Source organism: Zingiber officinale, chromosome 1A (assembly GCF_018446385.1).
Source record: "Zingiber officinale cultivar Zhangliang chromosome 1A, Zo_v1.1, whole genome shotgun sequence".
In the NCBI taxonomy this organism is placed as follows: Eukaryota; Viridiplantae; Streptophyta; class Magnoliopsida; order Zingiberales; family Zingiberaceae; genus Zingiber; species Zingiber officinale.
In genome coordinates, this window is record NC_055987.1 from 94050933 (window position 1) to 94070666 (window position 19734).

General features: G+C 36.2%; 1 protein-coding gene across 2 annotated transcripts; it reads left to right on the plus strand.

Annotated features, from left to right (window-relative positions):
* Positions 1-804: 804 nt before the first annotated feature.
* LOC122027027 (universal stress protein PHOS32-like) lies at positions 805-17716 on the plus strand. 2 transcript variants are annotated; one of them, XM_042585833.1, is made up of 3 exons: positions 806-1672; positions 17105-17141; positions 17393-17716. In XM_042585833.1, exons 1-2 carry the CDS (start codon positions 883-885, stop codon positions 17110-17112), a joined length of 798 nt encoding a protein of 265 aa, XP_042441767.1. In that variant the 5' UTR covers positions 806-882; the 3' UTR covers positions 17113-17141; positions 17393-17716. The 2 variants fall into 2 exon arrangements, with proteins under 2 accessions (XP_042441762.1, XP_042441767.1); XM_042585828.1 differs by lacking the exon at positions 17105-17141 and having other exon boundaries at positions 805-1672.
* Positions 17717-19734: the final 2018 nt, after the last annotated feature.

Genomic DNA, 19734 nt, shown 5'->3' on the forward strand with positions numbered 1-19734 from the left:
GAGAGACTCGACACTCAATCACTCACTCCGAGAACTCGTCCTCGATTCACATCCGATCATCCTTAGCTTCTCCTCCTGACCACCTAGATTCAGCTCCCGACCATTTCGGAAGCACTCAATTTCGATTCTGTAAATTCAAATTTAGTATAAGCAATTTCGACAATCATCTTCTTAGCAAGATCCCCTCTCGTAGCGTCGCTTTCTCGCGAACATCTCTGTGTCTCCGTTGAACTTCCATTGCCTGGCTGCGGTATATATACTGATTTTCTTATATATCTCGATTCCAGCGATATGTGTCGCCGCCGTAGAAACTGAATTTGGGAGAAAAGGAGAAGACCAGAAATCGGGCCTCCATCATTTCTACATCCGCCTCTTTTTCTTCCTCAGTCTCCTCGTCCTCGCTCATTTCTTCTGTGTCCATGGTGGCTCGTCCCCGGCCGAAACAGGCTCAGGCGGTTAAAATCGAGAATGACTCCTCCGGATTCAGTGAGTAACTGGGGATGCTTCTCTGCTCGTGGTGGACCTGTCAGCTGTGGTGTTCCTCGGTCTGGTTTGTGCGATCGCGTGGGCCTCGTTGACGCTTTTCGTCGTGGTGTGCTTGCGCTACGGCAGCGAAACATCCGGCACAGGATAAGGAGGAGGAGGAGGAGGAGCATTGGCCGGCGACGAGGTGGAGCCTTTTCATTTTTGCCCAAATAATATTATTTTAAATGCTTAAAATAAGAGGGTAAAAGGAAGTGGAGGGTTTTTTTCTGTTAAATTGAAAAATTACATGGTTATTTTAGTCATTACATGTTGGTCGTCTTCGCTTGATGCCTTTACTATCCCCAGTCCTGCTTCTGAAGCTCCAGGAGTCGACAAGAAACCCTAGCGTTAGCCGCGATGATCCCAAACAAGGCCCCGACGGAATCCGACTTGCAGGCTGCTCCACCTCCGGTGAGGGTGAGGGCTGTCGCGGCGGCCTCGCACGCCGCTATCCAGCCTTCATCCCCAAGCTTTTTCTTCTCCGCCGCTGCTGCCGCCAACCCCTCCGCCGGATCTCACCGTAGGATCGCCATAGCCGTCGATCTCAGCGACGAGAGCGCCTACGCCGTTAAGTGGGCCGTGCAGAACTACCTCCGCCCGGGCGATGCAGTCATTCTCCTCCACGTCCGCCCCACTTCGGTCCTGTACGGCGCCGACTGGGGTGCTATCGACCTCTCCGTCTCCACTGCTGCGGACGCGGAGGATGCTGGCTCCGAGGAGTCACAGCAGAAGCTGGAGAGTGACTTCGATGCCTTCGCGACCACCAAGGCGGAAGATCTCGCCCAGCCTCTTGTCGAGGCTCATATCCCCTTCAAGATTCACATCGTGAAGGACCACGACATGAAGGAGCGGCTTTGCCTCGAGGTGGAGAGGCTTGGACTCAGCGCAGTGATCATGGGCAGCAGGGGCTTCGGAGCTTCAAGGAGATCCAGCAAAGGAAGGCTTGGCAGCGTCAGCGACTACTGTGTTCACCATTGTGTGTGCCCTGTGGTGGTGGTTCGGTATCCCGATGAGGGGGGTGCGACTGCAGGTGGCGTTGCGGAGGGCGGCAGTCCTATGAAAGCTAGGAGATCTGCAGATAAAGACACCGAGTTGCATCCAGTTCCAGAAGACGACGAGTACCATGACGCCTCCAATGAGCATAAAGGTCATTTCCTTCTCTGCTATTACTCAGATATTTTCAATTCTTATTAATGTAATGGATTGGATAAATCGTGGCATTACTTATTAGTGTTATTATTTTTGTTCTGCAAGGATTATCTTTTGAGCTCCAATTTATAAGTTTCAGTAGAAACTAGGCTAAAAGAAGATTTCTGTTCAGTATCAATTCAATGCATATTAGAATACTAGGTGAAAAGCTGCGTCTGGATAATAAGATAATTGACGTGTTTTGGAACCTATGTACCTTTTTTGATTTCTTTTTAAAAGAAAAAGAGTAGAAAATGGTGTAGTTTTGCAGAGCTACCTATAGACTAATTATGCCTTCATTAGGTACTTTGTTATGGCTCAATTTCTATATTCACAATCATAATTAACTATAATTTCTCTCTCTATTCAAAGAATCCAGTAAATCTCTCTTTTCTGCTTGTTGCATCAGCTACTAACAACAACACAGGTTCTGAGTGACTGTTAGAATAACTATTCACCTTTATTATCCAACACCTTTATTATCCAATTTATTGACCTCTAATATGCATGTGTTTTCCATTATAGAGTTACGACGAGAAGCCATATGTCCTGACTATGCAAATTGATATTGTTACTGTAAAGATAGTTTTGATTATTTATGGTTTTGTTAAAGCCTCCTAACTGCTTGATCTTGAATGTGTATTGGTTCAACATGTATTGGAATCTGATGTTGAAAATTATTAGTTTTCACATACATTTGCAAAAATGTGTTAAAAATTCCATTTAATATCTAGAATGGTGTCTGGAAATGAGTACAGGGAGAGATTTTGTTTGTGTGCATCAGGGATTAAGGTGTCGTTTCGTGCCGGGCGGCATGGATGGTTTTTACCGTTCCGTCGCCCGACCGAAACCGACACCCGACACTCAGTGATTTCAGCGCGTGATACGCGCGGGCGTGGAGTTGTGCTTTCGGTGCATGATACGCGCGTTGATGCGCGCCAGCACAAGAGACACTCGCGATCGATCATAAATCGCGCGACAGAAGGAATCGAATCAATTCCTTCTGTCGCGCGCAAAAACCCTATAAAACGTACCAGCGAGAGATCGATTAGCAGCGAGGCGAGCGGCGGCGGCGAGGCGAGCACCAGGATGGCGAGCAGTGGCAGAGGTACGATTTCCCCTATTCGTCCCGTCGCATATGCATCACAGGCGGCGCTGAAGGAGTCGTCGGACGCCTCCGGCGCCGCCGGAGGCGTTCGGCGACGCCTTCGGCGACGCCGGACCCCTGCGATTCGCCGCTGCCGAGCGGCATGATCGCTCCTCGCGGCGTGATCGCGGTGCGTGCGTTTAAGAAAATAAATTATAATTTAGATTTATAACAATTTCTAAGGTAGGTGTGATATTCCAAACAGGCTTTTATAAATCCTAATTAAATTTTCTCAATAAAAATTAAAATATATAAAAAATATATTTAAAAATCAAAATTTTAATTAATATTTTTGAAAAATTAATTTTTAATGTTTTAAATTGTATTTAAAAATTTTAAAAAAATTATAATAAATCTGTTTAAAATTTTTAAAAAATTATAAAAATTCAGATATATATTATATATTTTTTATTTAAAATTTAATTTAATTTTTTAAAAAAATAATAAAAAATCAGATTTATCATTTATATTCTAATATTCTAAAAAAATAAAAATTCTAAAAAAACTAATTAATTAAATTTATATTTTGATATTTTTAAAATAATAATTAATTAATTAATTAATTAGAATAATTATTATATATAAAGTAAAATCTTTATGTTAATTTATATATTTATTATAAATAATATTTTTTTATCTTAGAATTAATTTAAAATTTGGATCCATGAATATTAACTTTTGTACTTTTGTAATATGTTTAGAAATATTACAAGTCTTTTATTTTAAAAATCTTGATAAAGGTATGCTGTCATATTTATGATTCCTAATAAAACACTTATAATTTTTTGCAATTTTGATCATTCTAAATTTAGAAAGGTGAATTAATATTTTTAGGAGATTGTTTCAAATTTTAAAAAGTGGCTCTTTATAATTTATATATTTAATTTGTAAATTTACAATGATAAATATATTCTTAACGTTATAAAATGATGATCATTACCCGGAAATGTGTATTATTCTCAAGGTTTAAAATCCCGACCCGTGCCGAGGTTTCGGTCCCGGACCGGAACGATACGGTTTTGGTATCGTATCGTGCCGTGCCGATACTGTTTCGGTATTTTTTTATTTATATATAGTAATTATTAGATAAATATGTTTATTGTGTATAATTTAAAAATAAGTTGTATATTAATTTTATATAAGTTCTCAATTATTGAACAACTTAATATGGTTAGAAAAAATAATTAAATATAGTTTTCTTTAAAAAAAGTTGATCTAAGAATAACTTGAATTAAAATTGATATAAAATGTTACCTTATTAATATCAAAAGGAGTGGCGTGAATCAGACGAAAGCATTGATTCTTGCGACATTCTGCTTAGGTCAACTCCATAGTTCTCCAATGCCCAGATTAAATAAGCATCTCATGACATGCAATATTGATATTGATTTCTCCACATGTTCATCAGCGTGTCTCGATTCATCACTGGATGTTGGATTTGAACTGACACCACTGAAATCGGAACGGGTACAGGTACAGGATAAGGATAAGCATACGTCCCGAAATCGGAACGGGTACAGGTACAGGCACAGGATAAGGATAAGCATACGTCCCCGAGCTCTGGTATGATGGATCACTATATGATACATCAGAGTTATAATAAGAAGGTTGCGAGTGCGATGAACTTCGACCAGAATCAATCTCAGCTAAACTCTCCCGCATATCTTGATAATTATGAGCTTTCTTTTGTTTATCACCCTTATATCGACGTTGATATTGAATAGCACTACTTCTAGCTCCATGATCAGAATCTTGAGTTGCATGTGTATAATCTATCTCACATGTCCATGGCTCCGGTGCTAGAGTAGGGGGGACATAATTTTTACCACTAGATGCATCACCACTGTCATCACTTCCATGAGTACTTGTACTGCTATCAACATCACTATCCTCATTTAGAACTTCTCATCGGACTACAGCGTCAGAAGGTGATGATGTTTCATCACTGTCATCATGTTCTTGCTCATCAATTACATCGAGTGGATTTTCTCTAATTATCAATTGACCCCTTCCCGTAAAAGCAGGAGGTTTGCCTTTTTCTTTCTTTTTAGTAAAAATTACAGGAGCTTTGCCTTTGCCTTTGCCTTTGCCTATGGACTTTGGTTTGGTCTGGGATGTTTGAGAACGCCTAGACCGAGCAGAAAATCGAAATCCTTGATCAAAAGCTTCATCATCTTCTTCCTCGCAAATATCTCCTCTAGCTTGTATTTTTTCAATTTGTTGAGTAAGAAATTGAGATGGTCGTGGTGGGTCTCCTGCTTCATCAAGTAATGGATTCTCAGCCTCAATAGCGCTTCGCCAATCCATCATTGAATCATTCTCAGTTTGGACAAATCCAATATCAAATGGGTCTACATCACCAGACTCTTGTTCTTCATTCTCTTCTGTTATTGCTCTTAGTTGAAGACGCATATTATAATGAACGTAAACCATCTTCTCCAAGCGACGATAAGAAAGATGATTTCGTACTTTTGTATGAATAAGGGAGAAAGTTGACCAATTTCTTTCACAACTGCTTGAAGACGTTGTTTGTAAGAGAATTCGTACTGCAATCTTTTTCAAATATGGAGTTGATCCTCCATATTGTAACCACCACTCAGCTGTAAGATAAATAAAAACAAAATTAAAATAGTGTTTATATTTGTTGACAATAATTAGTAATAATTTTTACTATACTTACCTGCATCCATTTTATATCTGCAAGACACTGCAATGGGATCGCTAAAAGAACCATATGCCTCTCGAAATAATCGACTTTCATTAATAGTCTCAGTAATTGATTCTCTATTTGTATGAAGTCTTGATATTACATGTCTGAGAGCCTCTAATAAATCATCATTTGTGCCAAGATTATAACGGTATTGATATGCCGGATTGAGATAATAACCTACGATAATTAAACATATATAATTATTAATAATAATATTAAAGATTCTTTATCATTAAAAAATACGTACCGGCCAAATGAATATCTTTTCCCATTTGATTGTCCCATCTTGTAGTGATTATATCAATGTAATGTTGATACTTGGTTGGTGATTGTAGACGCCTCTTAATTTCTTCTTTTGCTTCATAAATTAGGCGGTAAACGTTGCCCATTTGTGGTTTCTTATCCATATCAACTTTATGTAGAACAACGTACAATGGTTCTACTGCTATAAGAATCTCTGTGATATAGTCCCAAAATATGACAGATATAATAATTTTTTGCACCTCCTTACCTTCGGCCGTGTTAGAATATCGCGAGGCCTCCCAATTCTCAGAAGAGAACATGGCCTTCAATCCAACTTTTTCTGATTCAACGACTTTAATAGGAGAAAGTGAGTGGCAAACCTAGTCACTCCTGGTCGCAGAATCTTTCCATCAATAAATTTCCTCATTAATCCATGAACCCAATGATGGTTATGGAGGAATTTTGTTAAAGATTGACCTTTTTTCACTACCTTCTTCACTATATCAAGCTTACCGATATCTGCCATCATCAAATCGATACAGTGTGCTGCGTATGGTGTCCAAAATAATGTTTGATACCTTTGCTCCAATAACTCTCCAGCCCTTTTAAAGTTGGCACCATTATCTGTAATCACCTGTACTATATGTTCTGCGCCTATCTCGTGAACTACACTATCCATCAAACGAAATATGTAGGGTGCATCATGATAGTCTGTAGTTGCATCAATAGATTTATGAAATATCACCTTTCTATTGCAGTATAGTAGAAAGTTGATGATGCTCATCTGTGTAGGTCCTGTCCAGCCATCACACATCAATGTAACCCCATATAAGCTCCATTGCTTCTTGCATAATAGGATCCAAGTCTTGATCTCCTCCACTTGTTCATCTAAATATGGACCGACAATTTCATATGCAGTTGAAGGTTGAATACCAGGACCAGATTTTTGGATGTTGGACACCATGCTACGGTAGTATGTGTTGTTTGCTGCATTAGGGGGAATATGATTAAAATGGGAAAATTTAGCAATACTTTTACCGATTGATTTCTTCTTCTCTTTTGAATATGCATCATCAATCCTAGTCTGTTTGCTAGCTTGGTCTGGGAATGCTAGTGGATCAATATCAGCAATATCGATTGCACGTCTTCGTCCAATAAAAGGAAAAAAACGACCAATACCACCTTGTGTTGAAGGAATATGAACACTTGCACTCCTTCCTAATGTTGATGCGGTAGTTGAGCCACTTCCACTGGCACCGGCGCCACTTCTATGTCGCATATTTTGCTCATAGTCATATTGAGTTTGAGAGAAATTGAGAGCTGCTAAAAAGTTTTCGTCATTTGGAACTTCACCACGACCTTCCATTTCATCATAGATTGGTTCTTTAGAGCTTCGACTATCAACAAGTTCACGTTCTCGTTGTTGTTTATACTTTAATGTCTTTTTGCCATCAAGTTCCTCTTTCATTGCACGACGAACTTCTTGAGAAACTTTTGGACAATTAGAAACATCCGGATATCCACCAGCAAGATGTTGTTTTAGGCGTGTGACCCCGCCGCCGCGTCCAATCATATCGCAATGCAAACATTGTCAATGGAATCGAATATCTAATCGACGTGCGTGTCTCCAAGTTGGATCATGAGATTGTTGTTTGGGTGTCATTGCCTATGTATTATAAAAAAAAATTAAGAATAATACACATTTCCAGGTAATGATCATCATTTTATAACGTTAAGAATATATTTATCATTGTAAATTTACAAATTAAATATATAAATTATAAAGAGCTATTTTTTAAAATTTGAAACAATCTCCTAAAAATATTAATTCACCTTTCTAAATTTAGAATGATCAAAATTGCATAAAATTATAAGTGTTTTATTAGGAATCATAAACATGACAACATACCTTTATCAAGATTTTTAAAATAAAAGACTTGTAATATTTCTAAACATATTACAAAAGTACAAAACTTAATTTTCATGGATCCAAATTTTAAATTAATTCTAAGATAAAAAAATATTATCTATAATAAATATATAAATTAACATAAAGATGTTACTTTATATATAATAATTATACAAATTAATTATTATTTTAAAAATATAAAAAAATAAAAATATCAAAATATAAATTTAATTAATTAGTTTTTTTTAGAATTTTTATTTTTTTAGAATATTAGAATATAAATGATAAATCTGAATTTTTATGATTTTTTTAAAAATATTAAATTAAATTTTAAATAAAAAAATATTATAATATATATCTGAATTTTTATAATTTTTAAAAAATTTTAAACAGATTTATTATAATTTTTTAAAAATTTTTAAATACAATTTAAAACATTAAAAATTAATTTTTCAGAATATTAATTAAAATTTTGATTTTTAAATATATTTTTTATATATTTTAATTTTTATTGAGAAAATTTAATTAGGATTTATAAAAGCCTGTTTGGAATATCACGCTTACCTTAGGAATTGTTATAAATCTAAATTATAATTTATTTTCTTAAACGCACACACGCACCGCGATCACGCTGCGGGGAGCGATCACGCCGCTTGGCAGCGGCGGATCGCAAGGGTTCGGCGGCGCCGGAGGCGTCCGACGACTCCTTCGGCGCCGCCTGCGATGCATATGCGACGGGACGAATAGGGTAAATCGTACCTCTGCCGCTGCTCGCCTTCCTGGTGCTCGCCTCGCCGTCGCCTCGCCTCGCTGTTGCTAATCGATCTCTCGCTGGTACATTTTATAGGGTTTTTGCGCGCGACAGAAGGAATCGAATCGATTCCTTCTATCGCGCGATTTATGATCGATCGCGAGTGTCACTTGTGCTGGCGTGCATCAACGCGCGTATCACGCGCCGAAAGCACAGCTCTACACCCGCGCGTATCACGCGCCGAAATCACTAAGTGTCGGGTGCCGGTTTTGGCCGGGCGACGGAACGGTAAAAACCGTCCGTGCCGTCCGGCACGAAACGACACCTTAATCCCTGATTATTCTTAATTTTTTTTTATAATGCATAGGCAATGATACCCAAACAACAATCTCATGATCCATCTTGGAGACACGCACGTCGATTAGAAATTCGATTCCATTGGCAATGTTTGCATTGCGATATGATTGGACGCGGCGGCGGGGTCACACGCCTAAAACAACATCTTGCTGGTGGATATCCGGATGTTTCTAATTGTCCAAAAGTTTCTCAAGAAGTTTGTCGTGTAATAAAAGAGGAACTTGATGGCAAAAAGACATTAAAGTATAAACAACAACGAGAACGTGAACTTGTTGATAGTCGAAGCTCTAAAGAACTAATCTATGATGAAATGGAAGGTCGTGGTGAAGTTCCAAATGAAGAAAACTTTTTAGCAGCTCTCAATGTCTCTCGAACTCAATATGACTATGAGCAAAATATGCGACATAGAAGTGGCTCCGGTGCCAGTGGAAGTGGCTCAACTACCACATCAACATTAGGAAGGAGTGCAAGTGTTCATATTCCTTCAACACAAGGTGGTATTGGTCGTTTTTTTTCCTTTTATTGGACGAAGACGTGTAATCGATATTGCTGATATTGATCCACTAGCATTCCCAGACCAAGCTAGCAAACAGACTAAGATTGATGATGTATATTCAAAAGAGAAGAAGAAATCAATCGGTAAAAGTATTGCTAAATTTTTCCATTTTAATCATATTCCCCCTAATGCAGCAAACAACACATACTACCGTAGCATGGTGTCCAACATCCAAAAATCTGGTCTTGGTATTCAACCTTCGACTGCATATGAAATTGCCGGTCCATATTTAGATGAACAAGTGGAGGAGATCAAGACTTGGATCCTATCATGCAAGAAGCAATGGAGCTTATATGGGGTTACGTTGATGTGTGATGGCTGGACAGGACCTACACGGATGAGCATCATCAACTTTCTACTATACTGCAATAGAAAGGTGATATTTCATAAATCTATTGATGCAACTATAGACTATCATGATGCACCTTACATATTTCGTTTGATGGATAGTGTAGTTCACGAGATAGGTGCAGAACATATAGTACAGGTGATTACAGATAATGGTGCCAACTTTAAAAGGACTGGAGAGTTATTGGAGCAAAGGTATCAAACATTATTTTGGACACCATACGCAGCACACTGTATCGATTTGATGATGGCAGATATCGGTAAGCTTGATATAGTGAAGAAGGTAGTGAAAAAAGGTCAATCTTTAACAAAATTCCTCCATAACCATCATTGGGTTCATGGATTAATGAGGAAAGTTATTGATGGGGAGATTCTGCGACCAGGAGCGACTAGGTTTGCCACTCACTTTCTCCTGTTAAAGTCTTTGAATCAGAAAAAAGTTGGATTGAAGGCCATGTTCTCTTCTGAGGATTGGGAGGCCTCGCGATATTCTAACACGACCAAAGGTAAGGAGGTGCAAAAAATTATTATATCTGTCATATTTTGGGACTATATCGCAGAGATTCTTATAGCAGTAGAACCATTGTACGTTGTTCTACGTAAAGTTGATATGGATAAGAAGCCACAAATGGGCAACGTTTAGTCGTTTATCGCCTAATTCATGAAGCAAAAGAAGAAATTAAGAGGCGTCTACAATCACCAATCAAGTATCAATATTACATTGATATAATCACTACAAGATGGGACAATCAAATGGGAAAAGATATTCATTTGGCCGGTACGTATTTTTTAATGATAAAGAATCTTTAATATTATTATTAATAATTATATATGTTTAATTATCGTAGGTTATTATCTCAATCCGACATATCAATACCATTATAATCTTGGCACAAATGATGATTTATTAGAGGCTCTCAGACATGTAATATCAAGACTTCATACAAATAGAGAATCAATTGCTGAGACTATTAATGAAAGTCGATTATTTCGAGAGGCATATGGTTCTTTTAGCGATCCTATTGCAGTGTCATGTAGATATAAAATGGATGCATGTAAGTATAATAAAAATTATTACTAATTATTGTCAACAAATATAAACACTATTTTAATTTTGTTCTTATTTATCTTACAGCTGAGTGGTGGTTACAATATGGAGGATTAGCTCCAAATTTGAAAAGATTGTAGTACGAATTCTCTCACAAACAACGTTTTCAAGCTGTTGTGAAAGAAATTGGTCAACTTTCTCCCTCATTCATACAAAAGTACGAAATCGTCTTTCTTATCGTCGCTTGGAGAAGATGGTCTACGTTCATTATAATATGCGTCTTCAACTAAAAGCAATAACAGAAGAGAATGAAGAACAAGAGTCTGGTGATGTAGATCCATTTGATATTGGATTTGTCCACACTGAGAATGATCCAATGATGGATTGGTGGAGCGCCGTTGAGGCTGAGAATCCATTACTTGATGAAGCAGGAGACCCACCACGACCATCTCAATTTCTTACTCAACAAATTGAAAAAATACAAGCTAGAGGAGATATTTACGAGGAAGAAGATGATAAAGCTTTTGATCAAGGATTTCGATTTTCTGCTTGGTCTAGGCGTTCTCAAACATCCCAGACCCAAAGTCCATAGATAAAGACAAAGGCAAAGCTCCTGCAATTTTTACTAAAAAGAAAGAAAAAGGCAAACCTCCTGCTTTTACTGGAAGGGGTCAATTGAGAATTAAAGAAAATCCACTCGATGTAATTGATGAGCAAGAACATGATGACAGTGATGAAACATCATCACCTTCTGACGCTGTAGTCCGATGAGAAGTTCTAAATGAGGATAGTGATGTTGATAGCAGTGTAAGTACTCATGGAAGTGATGACAGTGGTGATGCATCTAGTGGTAAAAATTATGTCCCCCCTTCTCTAGCACCGGAGCCATGGACATGTGAGATAGATTACACACATGCAACTCAAGATTCTGATCATGGAGCTAGAAGTAGTGCTATTCAATATCAACATCGATATAAGGGTGAGAAACAAAAGAAAGCTCATAATTATTAAGATATGCGGGAGAGTTTAGCTGAGATTGATTTTGGTCGAAGTTCATCACACTTGCAACCTTCTTATTATAACTCTGATGCATCATATGGTGATCCATCATACCAGAGCTCGGGACGTATGCTTATCCTTATCCTGTGCCTGTACCTGTACCCGTTCCGATTTCAGTGGTGCCAGTTCAAATCCAACATTCAGTGATGAATCGAGACACACTGATGAACATGTGGAGAAATCAATATCAATATTGCATGTCATGAGATGCTTATTTAATCTGGGCATTGGAGAACTATGGAGTTGACCTAAGCAGAATGTCGCAAGAATCAATGCTTTCGTCTGATTCACGCCACTCCTTTTGATATTAATAAGGTAACATTTTATGATGTATTAATTTTAATTCAAGTTATTCATAGATCAACTTTTTTTAAAGAAAACTATATTTAATTATTTTTTCTAACCATATTAAGTTGTTCAATAATTGAGAACTTATATAAAATTAATATACAACTTATTTTTAAATTATACACAATAAACATATTTATCTAATAAGTACTATATATAAATAAAAAAAATACCGAAATAGTATCGGCACGATACGATACCGAAACCGTATCTTCCGGTTCGGGACCGAAATCTCGGTACGGGTCGAGATTTTAAACCTTGGTGTGCATAAGAATATGGATAGCCTTACAAGCCGTCATTGTCATTTATCAATTATATGAACAATGTCACAATTACACAACTATTATGTTAGTTACAAGAGAGTTTTTCTTTATTCATATATGGATTCACTAACTGCATATGTAGCCGCATAGGTCGTTTGGTCCTGCATGTTGAAGTCAGGTGCATATTCATGGTACTTTGGTTCTTCATTTCCCTCCATTTTCATGTCAAGTACTTTCACTTTGCTACCAATAGTTGGAGTGGACCCTATTGATCATGTTATAAAAAGTTATTAGTCGTGTAGAACACTTTGAATTGGTATATTGGCAACCACTTCATGCTATAAGTGGTGGTCCCATGCTGGCTAGGCTTGATTTTAAAATGATGTCCTCAATGCATCTTGTGATTCTCTCTTTGTGCAGCCTCCTTTGACAAGTGAACTCTATAAGAATTGATGGCCTTTTCACAAGCCGCCGCATCATCATCCATTAGCACTAGAACCCTTTAGATCTTATGGTTCAAAATATTAACTATTATGCCACATTTCACATCTTAGTCACTAATAGAAAATCGCAATGGGCCTGTTCCTGTATATGACGTCATGCCACCTTTTTGATTCAACACCTTTGCATATGCACTTGCCTGTAACAAATTGAGCTCCAGCAGAAATTGTGCATGCCTCCAAAATCTGTCTCCTTTTCTATTCTTAGTAGATTGAGCCATCCGGGAACAGTTATAGCAAGTGTCTCCATGCTCCACGACTTGTCCTATGAGCCCCTGGCCTGCTGCTATGATTCAATGTCTTTCTGTCTTGTACACATGATCTCTTTCAACACTCTTTAGTTAAACAACCACATCAGGTAGTAGCAAATCGGTACCAAACAACAGTAGGTATCACATTTAATTCAAAGGCCCATGCTAGCCAAAGCAGGGGCAGGGCAAATCCTAAAAAAGCATAAAAAGTGGCATTGGAGAAAATAAATTTTACAAAGAAAAAATCAACATCTAAAAAGAAAATGGCAGAGACATTCTTGTTGCAAATTTGAGTGAATTATGTTACTGACAATTTCTAATGTGGATATCATCTTCCTGTAGACAATAAATTTCATCATTATCTGCAATATAAGTCTTCAAACTAAAGTTCTTCCATTCTTCTCCGTCTCTATCAAATTGAAGTTCTACTAAATCTCTAATATTATCACACATTCTCCTTTTGTATCCTTTTTTTAATCAATTCGTTGCAAAACTTCATATATATTAGTTAACTTTGTTCTCTTTTAACATCACTTGCTTCTCTCAGAGTCAAAGAAAGACTTCTATCTCTCTTCCTCTATCAAAGTAAAATAATTAAAAATTTGATCTTTCTATCAAAATTTCTCCTCCAAGAGAGTATTATAATCATAACCTCATTTTTTTTGCCCATAATTTTAGTGTCAATTTTTTTTGTTTCCATTTTTTGCAACTTTAAAAGCTACATATTATTCTATTTTAGTAGCAATTTCCTTTTCTCTTTAGTATATCCTAGAGCTTTATTTTTTTCTTTACTCAAGTTCATAATATCTCTTGGAATACCAAGATTTATTTGTTCTCTATCTTTATTTTCTTTGCTTTTTCTATTTTAAGAACAAACAATCAAACTCTAACCTATCTTGGGTTTGTATTCCTTCTTTTTCTTTATATATATATATATATATCTATATATATATATATATCTATATATATATATATATAGAGAGAGAGAGAGAGAGAGAGAGAGAGATGATAGCTTGCACATCCTTATGTGAGCGAGCATGGGCGACATCTGATATGGACACTTGACGCGGCCAAAACTCAATTTTTATAATCCTTCACTCATCTGCACGCAACAACTCTGTTCTCTCTTCTTTGATTGCATGCAGTCACTGTGGTATTGGTTTTTAAAAAACATCACCACATTGGTGCTGGTTTTTAAAATTCAACACCAAGGTATTGCTCGTATTTAAAGACCAGCATTTGGTGTTGGAAAACCAGCACCAAGGTTACAAACCAACACCAATGTGGTGTTGACACTATCAAATCAACACCAAGCAAAAACCAAGGTGGCACAAAGGTTACAAACCAACACTAATGTGGTGCTGATACCATCAAACTGGCACCTTCAAACCAGCACCAAGCAAAAATCAAGGTGGATGGTGCTGCTTTGATGGTGCCAGCACCTACAAACTTGCACCACCTTGATGATGGTTTTGTAGCACCACCTTGTTGCTGATTTTGTAGCACCACCAAACCAGCTTTGGTGGTGCCAACACCTATAAATCTGCACCACCTTGGTGCTGGTTTTTAAAAATCAGCATCAAAGTGATTGCTGCATGCAATCAAAGGAGAGAGAAGAGAGAATTTTATTTTACTTTAAGAGGAAAGAGAGAAAAGTTGTTGCATGCAGATGAGAGAGAGATTAAAAAAAAATTAGATTTTGTCCTCGTCAAATTGCCCACGTCGAATGTCGTCCACAGTCGCTCAGCTAAAGGTGTGCAGGATAGCATTCTTGTTGAAGCATATCAAATGTATACTTTAGCAATGAACCATCAAATAGCTCAACCAATCAGACTGGTTCTCTGTCTTCCCCAAGTTTGGTTTCTTGATGGCAATCATTTTTCTGTAGTGTAACAATGTTGAACTTTTGTCATAGTTGGCAAAATTGGCTTGATAACAATACCAATTGCTCGGGTTGGATCGGTTTTAGCAATTATGTATCTTATTTTTTCTGAGAAATTGGCATCTCTCAAAGGTTGAAGAAAATATTTGAAAACAACTAGAGATGTAAAAGAATTTGCTATAAGTTGGTTATATTATTATAAAAAAAATTGATAGAATCCATTAAATTTAATCAAAATGAGAAAGAAAATGGATAAATTTGTGTTAAAATTTAGTCAAAGTTTCATAACTTTGAGAAAATGACTGGTCTATCCTTTTCTTTAACCCAGCTTGATTCTTATATTGCTTAACCTTGTCACAGTTCAAGATTCACCACAAGTTCAAGGATCACTTACGTTATCACTCTTTAGATTTGATGCCTCTCCCAACTTTTTGTGACTCACTATTTATCGAGTGAGTTTATTGTGGATTAAGATATATTCTTGTGGAGTGAGAAAAAGACTAATTTCTCAAACAATGAGTATCTTAAAATTACCCTCCCTTCAACTAAAAAATTGGTTTGAATATCGCTAGGAACTAACTAAATTCAGTAATATTAAATAGTAAGTAAATAACACATTAAGAAAATATATTAATAATCTAGTATTATTGCCAATCTATCCTAAACATATTGTTATTATTGGTTATAGTCTATTTTTATTATATAGTAATTAGATATTAATAAATAGGATTATTTGTATATTCTATTATTTATAACTAAATATGTAATAATATAAATAGAGATTCTTCTTAAGATTTTTGACAATTTTATTGTAATATAAATAGTTTTATTAAAAAATTCTCATTTTTTATTTTTTCCCATCAATTGTGATTTCACCAATCCTACTAATCCAGTGATCCAGTCCAGTTGAATCTTGGATTCTTTGAGTGTCCAATTCCAACTCCGATTCTGAACCGGATTCCAATTTTGACAACTATGACTTTTGCAAATATCTAACCTCAACTTGAGGGTTGTAGACTATATAGTTGTTTAACTTTTAGGTATTTTGTTGGAGATATTTAGGTGAAATCTTTTGGTTTTCATTCAATACAGTTTCTCTATTGTTTCAACGGAACAGATGATCCCTGGTATTGTATTCGCTTGACTGACTTGTCAATGGTGCTCTTAGCTTGTTAGTGCATCTATAAAAGTTAGAGTCTTTCAATTAATTGAGATCTTGGGGTTCAGTTCATCCGCATATTGAAACTTCCATTTGTTTTGTGATGTTTGTCACTTGAGCAATACTTGAGTTCTGAAAGATTGTTTGTCATTGTTGTGGTATAACTTATCCTCCATGTTTCAAAGTGCTACTTGACAATCTCAGTTAGATGTTGACCTTCAAGTAAGCAAAAACTGTTTTCCACACCGAAAAATGCTCAATGAATCTTTTGATATATCCAAGTAGTGAGAGTATTTCCTGCTTTACTATAACTGATATTTGATGATCCTGATATTGAACAGATTTTTATTTTTTTTATTTTTAATTTCATTGTTTTATGATGTTATTTTGACATCTACCATATGTCAAAATCTGAATTTATGATAAGTTGGTCTTGTAACATGAAGAATCATGTGATACAAATAGACACACCACATGTCTGGCCATGCACATATATAGTTTGTTGATTTAAGTTCTTTCTAATGTTTATCTTCAGTGTTCTGTGTCTTCCAAATGATACATTAGTCCTAGCATCCTTGAACTATTTCATCCACAGATATTATGAAAGAACTTCAGATTGTATTGGTGCTTCTATGTTTTTATTAAATGTTCGTCATTCTGAGCCTTGTAAATTCTTGTTCTTCTGATTAATTTCACCTTAGTATACGTAGCTTTCATTACTACTACATAGTTTATTGAGATTTATCTGCATTCTAAATCTGATAAGCTCTCTAGGATTTCTGTAATCTCTTGTTCTAATAAGAACTATAAAGAGGCATGTGTAGCAAACTCAACGTAGTGAATGCTTGTGTTACTTGCAGGTAAATGAGGATTTCTGTGCAGCTGTTGCTTGTTCAGGTAACATTATTCATAGGTTCATCTTGGTGTGCGTCGTTCCACAGTTCTATCACTTTTTCTTTGCTCGACTCTTCTCACAACTTTTGTTACTGAAAAATGTTTATTAAAATCACATCAACATTTTTTTTTTCCTGTTCAGATGGCATCTTAGTAGTTCTTAATTGTTAGTGCAGTGATACTTTCCTCTATGATATTATATGTTTGATTTTGCCAAACTGGTTATATCTGATTGCTACAATATTTTTTGCTAGACTTGGAAATTCAGTGTTGAATGGAGGTATCCAACTGAAGATGGATAGGTGGATGCTTCATCATGTAGTACCACTATTGGTTTCACATGTCAATTATCTTCGAATCTAGATGATGTCTGGTTATCGTTTCTATTAATCAATGCCCGATTTGTGAAAAAGCATTCATGCTGTTGTGTGCCTTTCCCGTTTCCACACTCCATGCTCTTATTCATGATCTTTAAGTGACATGGACAGTACCTTAAGTTATCACCTGAATGTATGCTTAGAATTCAATTCTGTTACCTGTTTCATCATGCGTTTGATTATGAGCTCTAGTTTGAATCATTTTGGCAGTAGTAGCATCATTTTGGGAAGACCTTATCTATCTCTGTTCTATGTACACTGTGTAGCTCGTGTTTTTGACATTGCAACTAACAGATGCCTGGTTTTGATGTGGCATAGCTCATGATTGTTAGACTTTTTTTTTTTTTTTTTTGAAGATTTAGATTTAGGGAGAAAAAGGAGGAGAATACTAGTTCAATGAAGGATCCTAAACAATAAAATAGGATTGAAACTTTGATGTCTTGTCGAATGATTGTAACTTACATTCCTTTTTGCCAAGTTATGATTGACTTCATTCATATAGCAAGGTCAAAGAAGCACGTTGGATTTATTAGTATGTATCTAGTCTTCTATAAGCATAATAATTCATGCCAAGCAGAGATGATTCCTTATAGTAGGAAGTCTATGTCGTGTTAGTTTTAAATTAATTATAATTGTTATTGTAGTTGATTAGTTTGTCAAATTTATTAATCAGTTTAGACCACAATATTAGCGTATAGTTGGATGGGTGCAGGTTAAGTACAGTCAAGGTTGAGTGGGGCCTTATGTGGAAATGACTTTCTGGGACAAAGGCCATAGCTCTTGTTTTAGATAGATTTCATTAGCCTGCCTTGAGATGAGACAACTAAAATCATATTACAATGTCTCATGTGACTCACAGTCAAGGCAACCAATCAAAACACAGACCTATGTATGCCAAACCCACTGCTAAGAGCCATGAAAAGGTCTTGGGATGGATTTTGTTCTAGGACTTTCCTTGTCAATTGAAGTCATGACCACATCGTAGTTGTTGTAAATAGGTTTTCTAAAATGACACATTTCATTCCATATAATAAGATTATCAATGCATCTTATATACTTAAATTGTTCTTTAGAGAGATTATTAGATTGTAGGGGTTATCTACATTGATAGTGTTAGATAAGGATGCCAAATTTATGTATAGTTTGTTAGTTGCTTTTGGAAGATACTTTGGAAATTATTTGGAGCACAACTCAAATTCTCATTTGCATTTCGCCCCAATTTGATTGTCAAACTAAGGTTGTTGATCGCAACTTAGGAAGTCTATTTAGATGCCTAGTAAAAGAAAACTATGGATTTGGGATTTATCTTGTTCATTGTGGGTTTGCTTATGAGTTCGGGGTAAATTGTTCTACAAGTAGAAGCCTATGTGAAGTCATCTATGGGTTCACACTTGTCATAACCATCCATTTTCTTACCTACCCTCTTCCATTCTTCCAAGTTAGCTCTCTAAGCGAATTTGAGATATACATATCGATGCTAGAAGAAATTTTGCATTGAATACAAAATTATATAAAATCTATGAAAATGTATATCACATAAAAAGGATAGAGCTGATACACTCGACTTCCGCCGCCGACTGTAATACATATAGATGTTAGAAGAATTTTTGCATTGAATAAAAAATTATATAAAATCTATGAAAATCTATATCATGTATCAAGGGATAGAGCTGATACGCTTTTCCTTGACTTCCGCTGTGTGACTGTATCCGATTAGTACTCTATCGTCAAATTTAATTATTTTTTCTACTCTAGTAGAGTCCGATCGAAGTTAATAAAATTCTAAACCTTTTTTTCTCTTAAAAATTTAAACATTTCAAATCAAATCCTCCTTTGAACTCCCTCATTTCCTTGGTGCCTCTAGTGTGCAGAGTTGTTGATCACTATCTTTTTCGATCAACTCCCTTGGTGCCACCTCGTCGAGCTTGCTTGTTGCCATTTATCTACACTGTGTTCCTCTCATGTATCTACCCTAAATGTCTTGCCACTGCATCCAAATGCTATAGTTCTGTAGCAAATACAATATATAGCAGCTATGAAACTATATCTACTGCTACAACATTTTGATTTAATCACATTGTAGCAGTTACGATTTTATAGCTGCTATAATATTCTGGTCTAACTATGATGTGGTAATTATGATTATGTACTTGTTATAACACTCTTAGACCAACACGTTGTAACAGTTATGATACCGTAACTACTGCAATGTGCTTAAC

Excerpts from the sequence above, each read along its gene's own strand:
- LOC122027027 (XM_042585828.1), top strand. The coding sequence starts at position 883 with ATGATCCCAAACAAGGCCCCGACGGAATCCGACTTGCAGGCTGCTCCA. Across the intron at positions 1,673-17,392 it reads CGCCTCCAATGAGCATAAAG|ACTTGGAAATTCAGTGTTGA; the intron begins GTCATTTCCTTC and ends ATTTTTTGCTAG.